Source organism: Garra rufa, chromosome 12 (assembly GCF_049309525.1).
Source record: "Garra rufa chromosome 12, GarRuf1.0, whole genome shotgun sequence".
NCBI classification, from domain to species: Eukaryota; Metazoa; Chordata; class Actinopteri; order Cypriniformes; family Cyprinidae; genus Garra; species Garra rufa.
In genome coordinates this window covers 12,535,514-12,549,223 of record NC_133372.1, presented here as the reverse complement: position 1 = coordinate 12,549,223, position 13,710 = coordinate 12,535,514, and the positions used below count along the sequence as shown (strand labels likewise).

Below are 13,710 nucleotides of genomic sequence, written 5' to 3'. Positions count from 1 at the left end.
AATTACTCCAGTCTTCAGTGTCCTATGATCCTTCAGCAATCATACGAATATGCTGATTTGCAGTTCAAGAAACATTTATTATTATTAATATTATCATCAATATTTAAAACAGTTGAGTACATGATTCTCTGACAAATAGAAAGATCCAAAGATCAGCATTTATCAGAAATAAAAAGCTTTTGTAACATTACACACTATACTACTCAAAAGTTTGGAGTCAGTATACATATTTACATTTGTGGGGGCTAAATATAGAAATTAATACTTGTATTTAGCAAGGATGCTTTAAATGGTTTAGAAGTGAAGATAAGGACATTTATAATGTTACAAATCATTTCTATTTCAGATAAATGCTGTTCTTCTGAACTATTTATCAAAGAAACCTGAAGAAAAATTCTACTCAGCTGTTTTCAACATAATGATATTACATTTTTGGGCAGCAAATCAAAATATTAGAATGATTTCTGAAGGATCATGTGACTAGAGTAATGATGCTAACAGTTATTTTAAATAGTACAAATATTTCAGAACTTTACTGTTTTTGCTTTACTCATTAAAAAACATGAAAAATCTTACTGTGTCCAAATTTTTGACTGGTAGTGTTTATCCAAACAGAAAACAGTTATTTTAAATAGTAAAAGTGTTTCAGAACATTACTGTTTTTGCTGTACTCTTTAAAAAACATGAAAAACTTTTGACTGGTAGTGTATTTCCACGTAAAAATGTAAAAAATAGATATTGAGTGTCAGAATTTCAACATGGGCTGCATGTACTTTTGGAAGCCTTAGTATATTTTAATAACATTGAAAAGGTCTTTATGAATAAATGAATAATTATCACACAAATCATAATAATATATATATTTTCCAGTATCCTCAAGTAATATATGATGTCAGTTAAAAGCTCATTAAAAGCAACAGGCACCTTTCTGTCAAGAAACTTTGAGTAAAGCTCCATGTCTTCCTCCCAAATGAGTGGCTTCTTCTCAAAAACAGGAAGCTGGTCTTTCTCCACTGAAAATAAAAGCAAAAACATTTTATTTTTGACTGTAACGATTAATTCTGGTCACAAAGGAGCAGACTGCAAAGTGATAAACCAAAAGTCTTCAAACCTCCATCGAGCAAGAAAGGCAAATGCAGTAGCTTCATAATTACAGGTGAGCCCAACTGCACTCTGCTTGCTAGATGCCTAAATGCAAAACATTTTAGGAAAAAGTAACATTTCAAAACTCTGAATAAATATACATTTTTCATATAGGTGCTTGTAATGAAACATCCATTTGAAAATAAAAATGTACTTGAAAATCATTGTTCAAATCATCCTTGTAAATCATTTGACCTTTGTGTCAATATGTCATAAAAACAAGGAGTTATCATTTTACTGTCAGAGATTTGTCACTCACGTCACACCACATGCAGTGTAAATAGAAACACTGTTTATAATAAGTTTTATTGTCTTTAGTCGCATAACGCCACTTGTGTCCGGTGTAGACACACCGTTATGAGAAACAGATAAGATAAGTTTTGCTTTCAAGGAAAGAATGAAGTAATTATTGTACCCATCAGGCAAGAAATAGCAATGCCAAGTTCCTGAGGAGTCGTTTGCAGAGGAGACAGTCCTTTCAATCCCAAAGATATCGACTAACTCTTCTCCAATCATCTGCTTCTTGCACCCAAGAGCTCTCTAAAGCAAACAAGTGCATCATTCACACGAAACAATAATAAAAAGCACACCATCAACTATCATACACTACCAGTCAAACACTTTTGAACAGTAAGATTTGTAATGTTTTTTGAAGAATTCTCTTCTGCTCACCAAGACTGCATTTATTTGATCCAAATATTGTAAAATATTTTTGCTTTTTAAAATAACTTTTTTCTATTTGAATATATTTTAAAATGTAATTTATTTCTGTGATCAAATCTAATTTTTTAGCATCATTACTCCAGTCTTCAGTGTCACATGATCCTTCAGAAATCATTCTACCATTCATTTTAATTCTACTACTACATAATAAATATTTTCTGAGCAGCAAATCAGAATATTAGAATGATTTCTAAAGGATCATGTGAGTGGAGTAATGATGCAAAAAATTCAGCTTTGAAATCACAGGAATAAATTACATTTTAAAATATATTAAATAGAGAACACTTATTTTAAATAATAAAAATATTTCAAAATTTTACTGTTTTTGCTGTACTTTGGATAAAAAAAAAAAAATGCAGGCTTGTTGAGCAAAAGACATTTCTTTAAAAAACATTAGATAACTTTTGACTGGTAGTGTATATCTACTGTTCACATTCATTTTTAAATAACATCCCAGTGCTGAAATATAACAAGTATCTTTCTCTACGTACATAAACTGACTTAGAAAGCACAGTATCTGCATCAAATGACAGGAAAGTCATATCTTCGGGAACAGTCTTCTGTTGAGCCAGAATACGCAGGATCATTAAGTTGGATGCTTCAGACACAAAACCCTTTAAAGAGCTCAATGGAAATGTGCGGATTTGAGTCTTCACTCCCTATGGAATGAAAAATGAGACCTTGATGTTGTTGACACAAACTGTTAAACTGTTTTTTGTGCTCAAATTGAAATTCAACAAATGTTGTGCAGCACAGCTCTCACCTCTTTCCCTGAGATGATCCGGTTTACCACTAGTTGATCATCCTGTTTAACAATATGTACTTTCCGGTCCACGGTATACTTTTCTATCTGGAATGGTTACAACACCTCAGATTTTGAGTATTAAGCTCATTATTTCTGTAATATTAAACAGCTACCCTATTCATTTCATAAACTTTGCTTTATGTCAATAGAAAAGATACCTTTACATATTCATGATGATTCTCTTCCAGAATCTCAAGATTTCCGGATATGTAGGCTGGTAAAAACACAAGGGGGCATATATAAGGTTTAATGATTTTTAGGAAAAGACTGAAATGACACAAATATCATTTGTGACCCTGGACCACAAAACTAGTCTTAAACGAGAAGTTCTCTTCCAGAACTAAAAGTTACAGATAATTTACTCACCCCCTTGTCATCCAAGATGTTCATGTCTTTGTTTCTTCAGTCATAAAGAAATTATGTTTTTTGAGGAAAACTTTTCAGTATTCCTCTCCATGTGAGTTCGAACTTCTAAAATGCAGTTTAAACGCAGCTTCAAAGGGCTCTAAATGATTCCAGCTGAGGAAGAAGGGTCTTATCTAGTGAAATGATCAGTTATTTTCTAAAAAAAAAAAAAAAAATTGACTATTTATATACTTTTTAACCTCAAATGCTCATTCTGTCTAGCTCTGCGTGTACTTCGGTTCATCTCTCATCTCATTTTCTCCACCAACTTCAAAATTGTTCTACATCGCAGCAGAAGTACCGAGCCAGAGTTTACAAAGATCAAATGCCCTTTACAAAAAATTGTAAAACAGCGATGTAGGGCGATTTTGAAGTTGGAGGAGAAAATGAGACAAGAATTTTTCGGCATACCCTAACTGTCTTGAACCAGAATACACAGAGTAGAAGCAGAGCTAGACACAACGAGTATTTGAGGTTAAAAATTACATAAATTGCAATATTTTTTTAGATTGTTTTGCTAGATAAGACCCTTCGTCCTCTGCTGGAATCATTAAGAGCCCTTTGAAGCTGCATTTAAACTGCATTTTGGAAGTTCAAACTCGCAGGCACCAGAAAAGTCCATTATATGGAGAGAAATCCTGAAATGTTTTCTTCAAAAAACATGACTGAAGAAAAAAACATGAACATATTGGATGACAAGGGGGTCAGTAAATTATCTGTACATTTTTGCTTTGGAAGTGAACATCTTTAATGAAAAAAAAAAATAGGATCATGTACAGTAAATATATCAAAACGTAATTTTTGATTAGTAATATGAATTGCTAAGAACTTCATTTGGACAACTTTAAAGGCTATTTTCTCAATATTTAGATTTTTTGCACCCTCAGATCCCAGATTTTACAGATTTAACAAACCATACATCAATGGAAAGCTTTTTTTTTTCAGCTTTCAGAAATCACAATTTCAAAAATATTGTTCCTCATGACTGGTTTGGTGGTCCAGGGTGACATTTAATAAGGAGAAGGAAGTGTATGTTCACCTATAATGGAAGTACCACAAGGAACGTCATCAATCGTTCCATGACTGTTGGCATGGAGGAGATAGCAGAGCTCTTCATTGTAACTTGCTTTGCTGACACTCACCGAGAAGTCTCCCAGCTCCCGGCCCGAATCTGACACAGTCACAAGTGAGTCTGCAAACAAACACTGGTCCAGATCCTTGGGTGCTGCAAATGAATGTAGAAGAGACTTGCAATCATAAATCAATTGGATTCATATACTGTTAGTCTAGACGCTAGACTGAAGATTAATTTATGGCGATTACTGTTATTAGGATCTTACAGATCTTCTTAAGTAACATTGATGTAAAGGCACATTTATGTAGCTGTCGGTGCTTCAAGCTTTATCACAATTATTGAAAATCAGCTGTTCAATTTGCATATTAAATAGAAACAAAATAACAGAACAAAGCAATGTAAAGGGAATTACAGATTGCACCGTGGATGCCATTAACAGATGCTCCCTGACCCTAAAATAGCATCTCTGACAGGCAAACTTTAGAAGTGACGTCACTCATCAATCATAATCATGTTTAATGACTTACCAATGTTGTAAATAAACTCCACTGCGTTAACCGAGGCTTTCAGTTCTTCTGTTTCATTCTGTGTTGATTCACTTTCCTCCATGTGTGTCTTGGAAAGTCCAGATAAACGCAGAGACAATCGCAGAAATAGTGCCTATATATTTGATATTATTTATTTTATATATTTATATTTATATAAGATATATATGTAAGATTTATTAATCTAAGAGCGTCTTTTTACCTGTGCGTTACCTTGTATATTGAGTTTCAACTGTTCAGTCTTCCAGCAGATGTCAAACAGAAGCTAATGTTACTTCGCTAATGCGATTAAAAAATATATCAGAATAAACAGAAACCAAACTAACTTTACAATTACTTAAATGACTTTAATATTAGAGAAATAGTACAAACTACTAACAGCGTCTACATTAGGCCTGAACTCGTTGTGTTTACGGTCTAGATGCGTTTTCGCTCTTGCCTCAAACTTATTAACATCTCTGGTTTCCTTAGTAACGCTGTTGTCAACATCTACCGTAAAACGTCTTGTAATCGCGCGATTTTCAACGTATTCAATAAAGACAAATATTCGTTAATAAATCATAGGTTTATTATGACAAACCGTTCATAAATATCAGTGTTTCCTGTATCCCCAAGTACTCACTAAACATCATTTCAAATGGGATTCACTGCACATCTCCAAAAAAGTCAAGGGTAAGAAAAAATCACGTGTTTTAGAATGACATAAATCTATTTTTGTATACAAAATAATGCCCAAGTCTACTTAAATTTTTTTCCTTTTGGCTCACTGTTTAAATTCACATTATTGTTTTTAATCCAGCACAGTAATTAAACACTGGGAGCAGTACATGTATAGCTCGGAATGGTTTCAGTGGATGTGTCTTCGAAACATCAGAGGATAAAACTCTTATCGGTCCTTATAAATGTCCTTCCGTCTGCGCAGCTCCTCTAAAACACGGGCGCGATATGACGTCCAGTCCTCGTCCAGCTTCTGCTGCAGACCCAGAGCCCGGTGGAGATCCTGGCAGTGGCTCCGCAGGAAGGGATTGTATTGCTTTTCCTCAGCTAGGGTGGATGGACACTGTATGAAGAGGAAAGAGAATGACTTTAAATCAAGCTTGGCTGGTGGGAATATTATTGAGAAGATTTAGAATAATATTACATGTCTATGAATGTAACAATTATCTTTTTTTTTTTCATAGAATTCTTGTCTTCCTTACTGTGCAGAGTCTCTGACCCCTCTGTTGCAGCACCCACTGCAACTTCTGCTCCCGTACAACATTGCAAGGCTCCACTTCAGCAGCAAACAGCAGGTTATCTTCAGCATATTCATGTCCTGAGAAGAAAGACATACTTTATTAACATGAACATGAAACTTTTCATTAGAATTACACCCAAATACTAGTTTGCAAAACCAAATTACAAATGTCTTGTTTACTTAAAACACGAAATAAACATGAATGAACACCATAACATATTTTATTAATAGGTCCACTGAAGTCCATTCTCCTGTCGGATCTGTTTGTCGGACAAAATTATGGATTCGCCATTGCGATTGGTCAGATCGCCTGTCAATCAAGCTGTTTGCGAAGGGTTAAAGCCACTTTTAACATAGGATTACTGGAATAGTCCACTCAAATCTCACCCTTATGTCCTGTATGCTTTTGTTTTATTTTGTGGAAAACAAAATGACATATTGTGAAGAACGTTGGTAACTTAACAGTTTTGGTTCCCATTGACTTACATTGTAAGATGGAAGTCAATGATAACCAAGTTATTTGGTTAACAAATTATCTTCCTTTGTGCTAAGCAGAAGAAAGTAAGTCATTCAGGTTTAGAACTACATGAGGGTGAGTAAATGATGACAATTTTCCTTTCTGGGTGGACAATTACATTTTAAAAGAGTAGTTCACTTCCAAAACAGATGATATGTTTACCCCCTTGTCATCCAAGATGCTCATGACTTTCTTTTTTCAGTCGTAAAGAAATTATGTTTTTTGAGAAAAACGTTTTATGATTTCTCTACATATAGTGGATTTCTATGGTGCCCGCGAGTTTGGACTTCCAAAATGCAGTTTAAATGCAGCTTCAAAGGGCTCTAAACAATCCCAGCCGAGGAAGAAAGGTCTTATCTAGCAAAACAATCGCTTATTTTACATACTTTTTAACCTGAAATGCTTGCTGGTCTAGCTCTGCGTGTACTCTGCGTATTCTGGTTCAAGACAGTTAGGGTAGGTTGAAAAACTGCCATCTCATTTTTTCCTATAACTTTAAAATCGTCCTACATCGCCGCAGAAGTACCAACCCAGTGTTTACAAAGGTGAACGTGCAAAGAAGATCAAATGCCCTTCACAAAAAAAGGTAAAACAACGATGTAGGACAATTTTGAAGTTGGAGGAGAAAATGAGATGGGAGTTTTTCAACATACCCTAACGCTCTTGAACCTGAGCTAGAAAAGATGAGCATTTGAGGTTAAATAGTATGTAAATTATATATTTTTCATGAAAGTAAATCATTTCACTTCCTCAGCTGGGATCGTTTAGAAATCCTAAAATGTTTTCCTCACAAAACAAAAATCCTTTACGACTGAAGAAAAAAAAGACTTGAACATCTTGTATGACAGGAGGGTGAGAAAATTATCCGTAAATTTTTGTTCTGGAAGTGAAATTCTCCTTTAAGATGTTTTACAATGATGTGAAAGTAATAGTGTATTAATCCATTTTTGCACTGTTGCAAAAACTCTTATGTATTGTGCTTAGTTTTAGTTTCAACTAAAGTTACTTCACTATCTAGGATTTATCACTTTTCCAGAGTAAAGCATAAACAGTGCGGGACAAAAAAATAAACACAGTAACTGGATTAAACTCTGGTTAACAACTTCAAGTGTGAAAGTCCTTACCAGGCCAAAGCAGAGTTTCATCGTTCAGTGATCCCACTGTATCCAGAGATGACAGCATAGTTGAGGCATTACCCTCAAACATTCTCCCTACAAGGGATGGAAATGAGTCAGACCTTTAAATAGAGAAAGCTGGATTTAAGAATGATGAATTCTTGTTTGCAGTTTTGGCATGCCTTTCTGGGCATTGATACTGGATAAATAGTCATTTAAATAATTGAATAGTATACACACACACACAGTTATTGTTATTGCTGGCAGGTAACAATAACACTACAGATATTTTAAACAAAATTATATAATGACCACACTGAGATAACAGAATGATTAATGCCACACTCACCACATCCAGAGAGGAATACCAGATCCCCTGAAAACAAGCTGCTGGGGGCACCTATTGCTCGGCCATCAAGCAGGTAGATCATGTGACCCACTGTGTGGCCAGGGGTATAGAAGGCCCTGAAGTGCAGCCGAGTTCCAAAATCGATTGTGTCTTTGTCTGAAAGGGGGCTTAGCAAGCCAGAAAACAATAAATTAAGTGGTGTGTTTCGCACTCTCATACATTCTGTGGAACACTAAAGTAGATATTTTGAAAAATTTCAAATTTCACAATGGCTGAAATGGACCTCACTGACCTTTAATGTCTGGACAAAAACAGTTAAAACATTCTTCAAAATATATTCTTTTGTGACCCCAGAATGAATAAAGTTACACAGGATTGAAACAACATGCAGGTGGGTAAATAATGACAGAAAATTTATTTTCAAACTATCCATTTAACGGTTAAAAAGATACATGATAGAACTGCAGAATATATTCAAAAGGTACGAACTGTGTAAGGCCTGGAATGTTGTCCAATGCGTTCCCATACACTCGACAGGAACTGTAGCGTCTCTTTAGAGCCCTGTTCCCTCCACTGTGGTCCCTGGTTGGGAAAAATGCAAATACAAAGTATAGTTTCGTTTAGATATTCAGTCTTTATACCGTTTAGTTCACCCATATATTAAAATTCTGTCTTCTTTTACTCATCCTTGTGTCGTTCCAAGCCTACAAGACTTCTGTTCTTCTGAACATAGATATTTTTTAAAGGTCCCATATTGTCAAAATCGAAATTTCCTGGCTTTTTTCATGATAACTGAGGTCTAGGGGCTATGCAACTGCCATATAAGTTTCAAAACAGTCAATCCACAGTAAACTGCACACAGCCTGCTTAAAGTAGCTGTTTCTTTTCACGAGCCGCTGTGACTTCCGTAAAAATGTGACGTCCGATCTACTCAGTCACCGCCCCGAGCACCAACCACTGTCCCACCCTCCTTTTGTCAAACCCCGACAGCATCGTGTCCATTCCATTGCTAAGCAACAACAACACGGAAACAAGTCGCGAAAACCCTGTTCAGTCTATAGATGTCGAAACTACATCATTGTACAGGCTTCAGAACAATCTACTTCAGCCTCTTTCACACAGCCATTCCGTTAAAAACATGGATAATGTGTCCCATGATTTGTTCCGGAATTGTTTAATTTGGTTCATTCACAGTTGTTTTCCGGAATCTGCATGCTTTACACACAATACATAAAGACTTGTGACATTTGGATGTGAGATGTAATGCGACGCGTACATTTCACTAGACTTAAACTAACCTGATGAACGATCTGTCCTTCAGCACTGATAGTGAGGAGCTCCCTGATCACTGCTTCATTCCACTTTGCACGTATTTTTTTGTCGTGAAGAGTCGCAGGGTAACGTGCATTATCACTACAACACTGCCTTAATGGTTCTGGCTTTTGTTCACACAGCGCTCGTTCCCGTAATTTTCCGGAATCAGCGCGCATTGTGAAAGGGGCTTTACTAAAGCAACAGTTATGTAGCTATTGCATTCGGTGTTTGAAAAAGAAAAAAAAAACATTAATGATCGTTCTGAAATATCCTGTTGAGTATCAGCAGGTTAGGCTCTCTCTATGGCTCTGGGCTCGGCTACAGCATACATGACAGTAGTCACTTCTAGTTGGCCTGGCTGTGCGTCACTCCGAAATCAACAGGCCAATCAGAAGAGAGGCTCATGAATATTAATTAGACAGGCCAAAATCGACCTGTTCTTGACAGAGCTCCTAAGAAAGGAACTGTAAAAATATATTGAGATGGATTTTGGCACTTACACCGTAAATATATATTCTTAAGGACATCAACAACTAAAATAAACCTCCAGAAATGTGTACAATATGGGACCTTTAATATTCTTTCAACATTTTTCTCCATCCATTGAAAGTCAATGCAACATTTTCAAGTTTCAAAATGTACACAAAGATGTATTTAAAGGGATAGTTCACCCAAAAATGAAAATTCTGTCATTAATTACTTACATTATTATAATCACTACTATCTTAAGCAAGGATCCTACCACATTCAAGGTCATGGAGGAGGAGAATTGTTAAATAAAGCTGTTATTTTAGTTAACTTGCACACAAAAATTATTCTTGTAGCTTAATAAATTTATGGTTGAACCACTGATGGACTATTTTGTCGATGCTCTTGGTACCTTTTTGGGCCTTGAACGTGGTATTTGCGTTGCTGTCTATGCAAGGGTCAGAAAGCTCTTGGATTTCATCAAAAATGTCAATCAAACATTTGTGTTCCGAAATAAAACTAATGTCTTACAGGCACAGAATGACATAAGGAGGAGTAATTAATTACAAAATTTTAATTTCTGGGTGAACTATGCCTTTAGATTAGCAGTTAAAGTCAAATCTTCAAGAGAGATGATCAAATGTGCACCGATCAATGATTATATGCGACCTTAGACCACAAAACCTGTCATAAGGGTCAATTTTTTTTTTAATTGAGATTTCTACATTATCTGAAGGCTGAATCAATAAGCTTTCCATTGATGTATGGTTTGTTAAATTAAACATTTGAAAATTAAGTTTTGATATATTTATGGTAGGAAATTTGCTAAATATGTTCATGGAACATGATCTTAATACCCTAATTATTTTTGTCATAAAAGAAAAATCGATAATTTTGACCCATACAATGTATTGTTGACTACTGTTACACATATACCCATGCTACTTATGACTGGCTTTGTGGTCCAGGGTGAATAAATATCTAAAATTACATCTTTCTCAATAATTTCTCATTTATATGGATTATTTTTAAAATGTTTTTTTTTTTTTTTTTTTTTTTTAAGTTAAAATGTCAGTTTTGCTTGTGTAGACTCAACAGATGGGCAAAAATTATGAACACTGCAAAAAAATGCTTTTCTTACTTAGATTTTTTTGTCTCGTTTCCAGGCAAAATATCTAAAAATTCTTAAATCAAGAAGGATTTTCTGGACGCGTAAAAATTATTATCTTGTTTTCAGAAAAAACAAGTCAAAATTAAGTGTGTTTTCGCTTGAAACAAGCTAAATAATCTGCCAATGGGGTAAGAAAAATAATCTTTCTTACCCCATTGGCAGATTATTTTGCTGGTTCTAAGCAAAAAATCACTTAATTTTGGCTTGTTTTTCTGAAAACAAGAAAATAATTTTTACATGTCTAGAAAATCCATCTTGATTTAAGAATTTTCAGATATTTTGGCTGGAAACAAGACAAAAAAATCTAAGTAAGAAAAGCATTTTTTGCAGTGAACGTATATTAAAAATCTCCCGTGTTCCTAAGATGAAAAGAAGTCTGATAGGTTTGAAACAACATGGAGGTGAGTAAAAGACAGAATTTTATTTCTTGAGTGAATTAACTCTTTAAAGGTAGTTAGATGCCTCATATGTCTTAGAACTGATGCTTACAAAGCTAAAAGGGCCTTTATACTAAAAATAACTCATCGATCTTATGTCTTAACCATCTGAATGTAACATGTCTAGTTACTGATTAAACTAAAATATTATCATAGCTGCTGCTAAAACTTTTAAGTTGTAGGCATTTTTGCCACTTTCACAATCAGTCTTACCAGTGCTTGTGTGTGCAGAGAACAGCTTGTAATGCCACCCCCTCTTCCTCTAGGCATGCCTGTGTGGGTGTAAGACAGACCATGAAATGAGATAAAACAAAACTAGGCCACTGGTTAACATCATACGTTAAGATAAGACGTGACTATACATCACACATGGCCAGTAAAGCATCTCTTCTTGTATGTGAAGGATCCTAGATATTTTGATTATGACTTTCCTAACCTTAAAAAACTGGAATCTTTCCATTACGATGACAGACTTCCAATAAAAATAAGAGATTATTATTCCATCTAACACAATTTTGGTAAACCAGTGAGGAAGAATGAGCACTTCCCACTAAACCACAGGGGTTTGGCAATTTCTCTACACTAAGACACATAATCCAGTAAACTATTTCTGAAACCACTGCTAAGTTGTTTTGAATCCAACCTGAACAGGCTGAGGGTCGGCAGGATCAACCACAACAGCCATATTTGATTCCATGTCAATGACCACATAGCTGTAATTGTCTGATAAGATGGGTACCGGTATGATCTTGATGCCTGTTGAAAGTAATACAGTGTGATTTTAGAGAATAATGATCAGATGTTGAATATATGATGAAAAAGGTGTTTATCCTCACCATTTATTATAGTAGGTTGAGTTCTGGAGTGGCCGGCAGGGTACCGTTCTCGTGCTTTCCTCATCTGCCTCTTATGAAATACATACCCGAGTCTGGTCCGCGTATATAGAGAATACCTAGAAGTGTTTATAAAGAGGAAACGTGTTTTATGCTATTGCATATGTTCCTCTATGAAATTGTTCCCCTTATGGCATAGCAATACTATTATATCTATAATATTTGGGCAGAAATGTTGTATATTCAATCTAAATGATCAATTTAGTGAGTAAAGGAGTTTTGTATTTATTTTTTATTACAAATACTAATAGTTTCTAAGTGTTTACACTCTTGCTTTTCATAACAGTTATATCCGTTAGGTGGTGTAAACGAGCCCCAAACCCCAAAAATTACATTTAAACTACATTTTCATTGGAGACATCCATCACTGACAGATATGAAATGACAAACCACTGACAAGGGAATAACTGTTACGTTTACACATAATAAGAATTTATATTTAATACCACGACAAATCGGATCATGTAAACATCACATAAAAAACAGAAGCCAATATAAACAACAAAAAAACGCATCAGGAAAAATAAGCCACTTACGCTATCCAAAACAGTGGTTTCTCTGTGCGAGCCATCAGTTTAGCGATCAGGCTGTTTTTCCACGCACTTTTTCTGGCGCATTTAAAAACACGACAGATGCAAACCCCACCACATATTGAAGCAATACAAAGTAAATACAACGTCCAGCCCGGAAGCGCCATTTTAGTGGGCGTGTCGATGATGACACAGTTACACAGATACAACTACGATTGGTCAGAAGTGAGAATCACCGTAAAGACTCGTGTTGTATTTTTTTTTATATACAGTTTTTGTATTATTTGTCAGGTGCATGTTTTACTGTCTGTGGAATTCGGCTTAAATATGTAATTAATTATCTGGGCATTAAAGTATCTTTAAAATAAATGCTGTCCTTACAGAAATTCTTTTAGGGAACATGATTTAAGGGTCTTGTTACTGACTTTTACTTTAACCAGGTTTTAAAAGTAAATTGGTTAAAAAAGATTATTTATAAAACTATCAGTCAAAAGATTTTTAATGTTTTTTTTTTTTTTTTTACTTTTTTTTTAACATTATCATGTATTATTTAATTACCATATCTACAAAAATAAATAAAGATTTTTTTTTCTGTAAATAATAGTTTGGTTGTTCTAAATAAAACAATGGTGAGGTGAATATTTATGTTTGTAAACCAGTAAGAATAATGCCTGTTGGTAAAATTTTGCACATTTATTGGGCAGTTAAATGTAAAAGGTGCATTGGAATAAAAAATAAATACCTCCAATCTTCCTAATAATTATAATTTGGAAATACACTAATGTTAATGCTTTTTTAAAGAAGTCTCTTCTGCTCACCAAGCCTGCATTTAAGAATCGGCTAAAAACACATCTCTTCCATCTTTATTATGACCCTTTAACTCTAGCACCCTGTATTCTAATTCTATTCTATTCTAAAAACTACAAAAAACTTCCTTTTTTAGACTTATTCTCTATTAATTTACTTACTGCTTGTTTTCTATA

The 13,710-nt window shown here is 34.7% G+C and overlaps 2 protein-coding genes across 2 annotated transcripts in view; both read right to left on the bottom strand.

The window, feature by feature from the left end:
• catip (ciliogenesis associated TTC17 interacting protein) overlaps positions 1 to 4,807 on the bottom strand; it is a 5,328-nt gene extending 521 nt beyond the window's left edge. The window contains exons 1-8 of the mRNA XM_073852661.1: positions 4,679 to 4,807; positions 4,116 to 4,301; positions 2,830 to 2,885; positions 2,630 to 2,716; positions 2,358 to 2,525; positions 1,559 to 1,683; positions 1,112 to 1,188; positions 925 to 1,013 (exon numbers count right to left, since the gene is read on the bottom strand). Coding sequence (XP_073708762.1) covers positions 925 to 1,013; positions 1,112 to 1,188; positions 1,559 to 1,683; positions 2,358 to 2,525; positions 2,630 to 2,716; positions 2,830 to 2,885; positions 4,116 to 4,301; positions 4,679 to 4,760 — 870 coding nt within the window. The 5' untranslated portion in view covers positions 4,761 to 4,807. The remainder of the gene's footprint in view (positions 1 to 924; positions 1,014 to 1,111; positions 1,189 to 1,558; positions 1,684 to 2,357; positions 2,526 to 2,629; positions 2,717 to 2,829; positions 2,886 to 4,115; positions 4,302 to 4,678) is intronic.
• A 439-nt stretch (positions 4,808 to 5,246) lies between these two features.
• pnkd (PNKD metallo-beta-lactamase domain containing) lies at positions 5,247 to 12,894 on the bottom strand. Its single transcript, XM_073851652.1, has 9 exons — positions 12,734 to 12,894; positions 12,141 to 12,256; positions 11,948 to 12,060; positions 11,518 to 11,576; positions 8,404 to 8,496; positions 7,915 to 8,081; positions 7,575 to 7,661; positions 5,896 to 6,011; positions 5,247 to 5,756 (listed from the first exon to the last, which is right to left on the bottom strand). Exons 1-9 carry the CDS (start codon positions 12,892 to 12,894, stop codon positions 5,583 to 5,585), a joined length of 1,086 nt encoding a protein of 361 aa, XP_073707753.1. The 3' UTR covers positions 5,247 to 5,582.
• Positions 12,895 to 13,710: the final 816 nt, after the last annotated feature.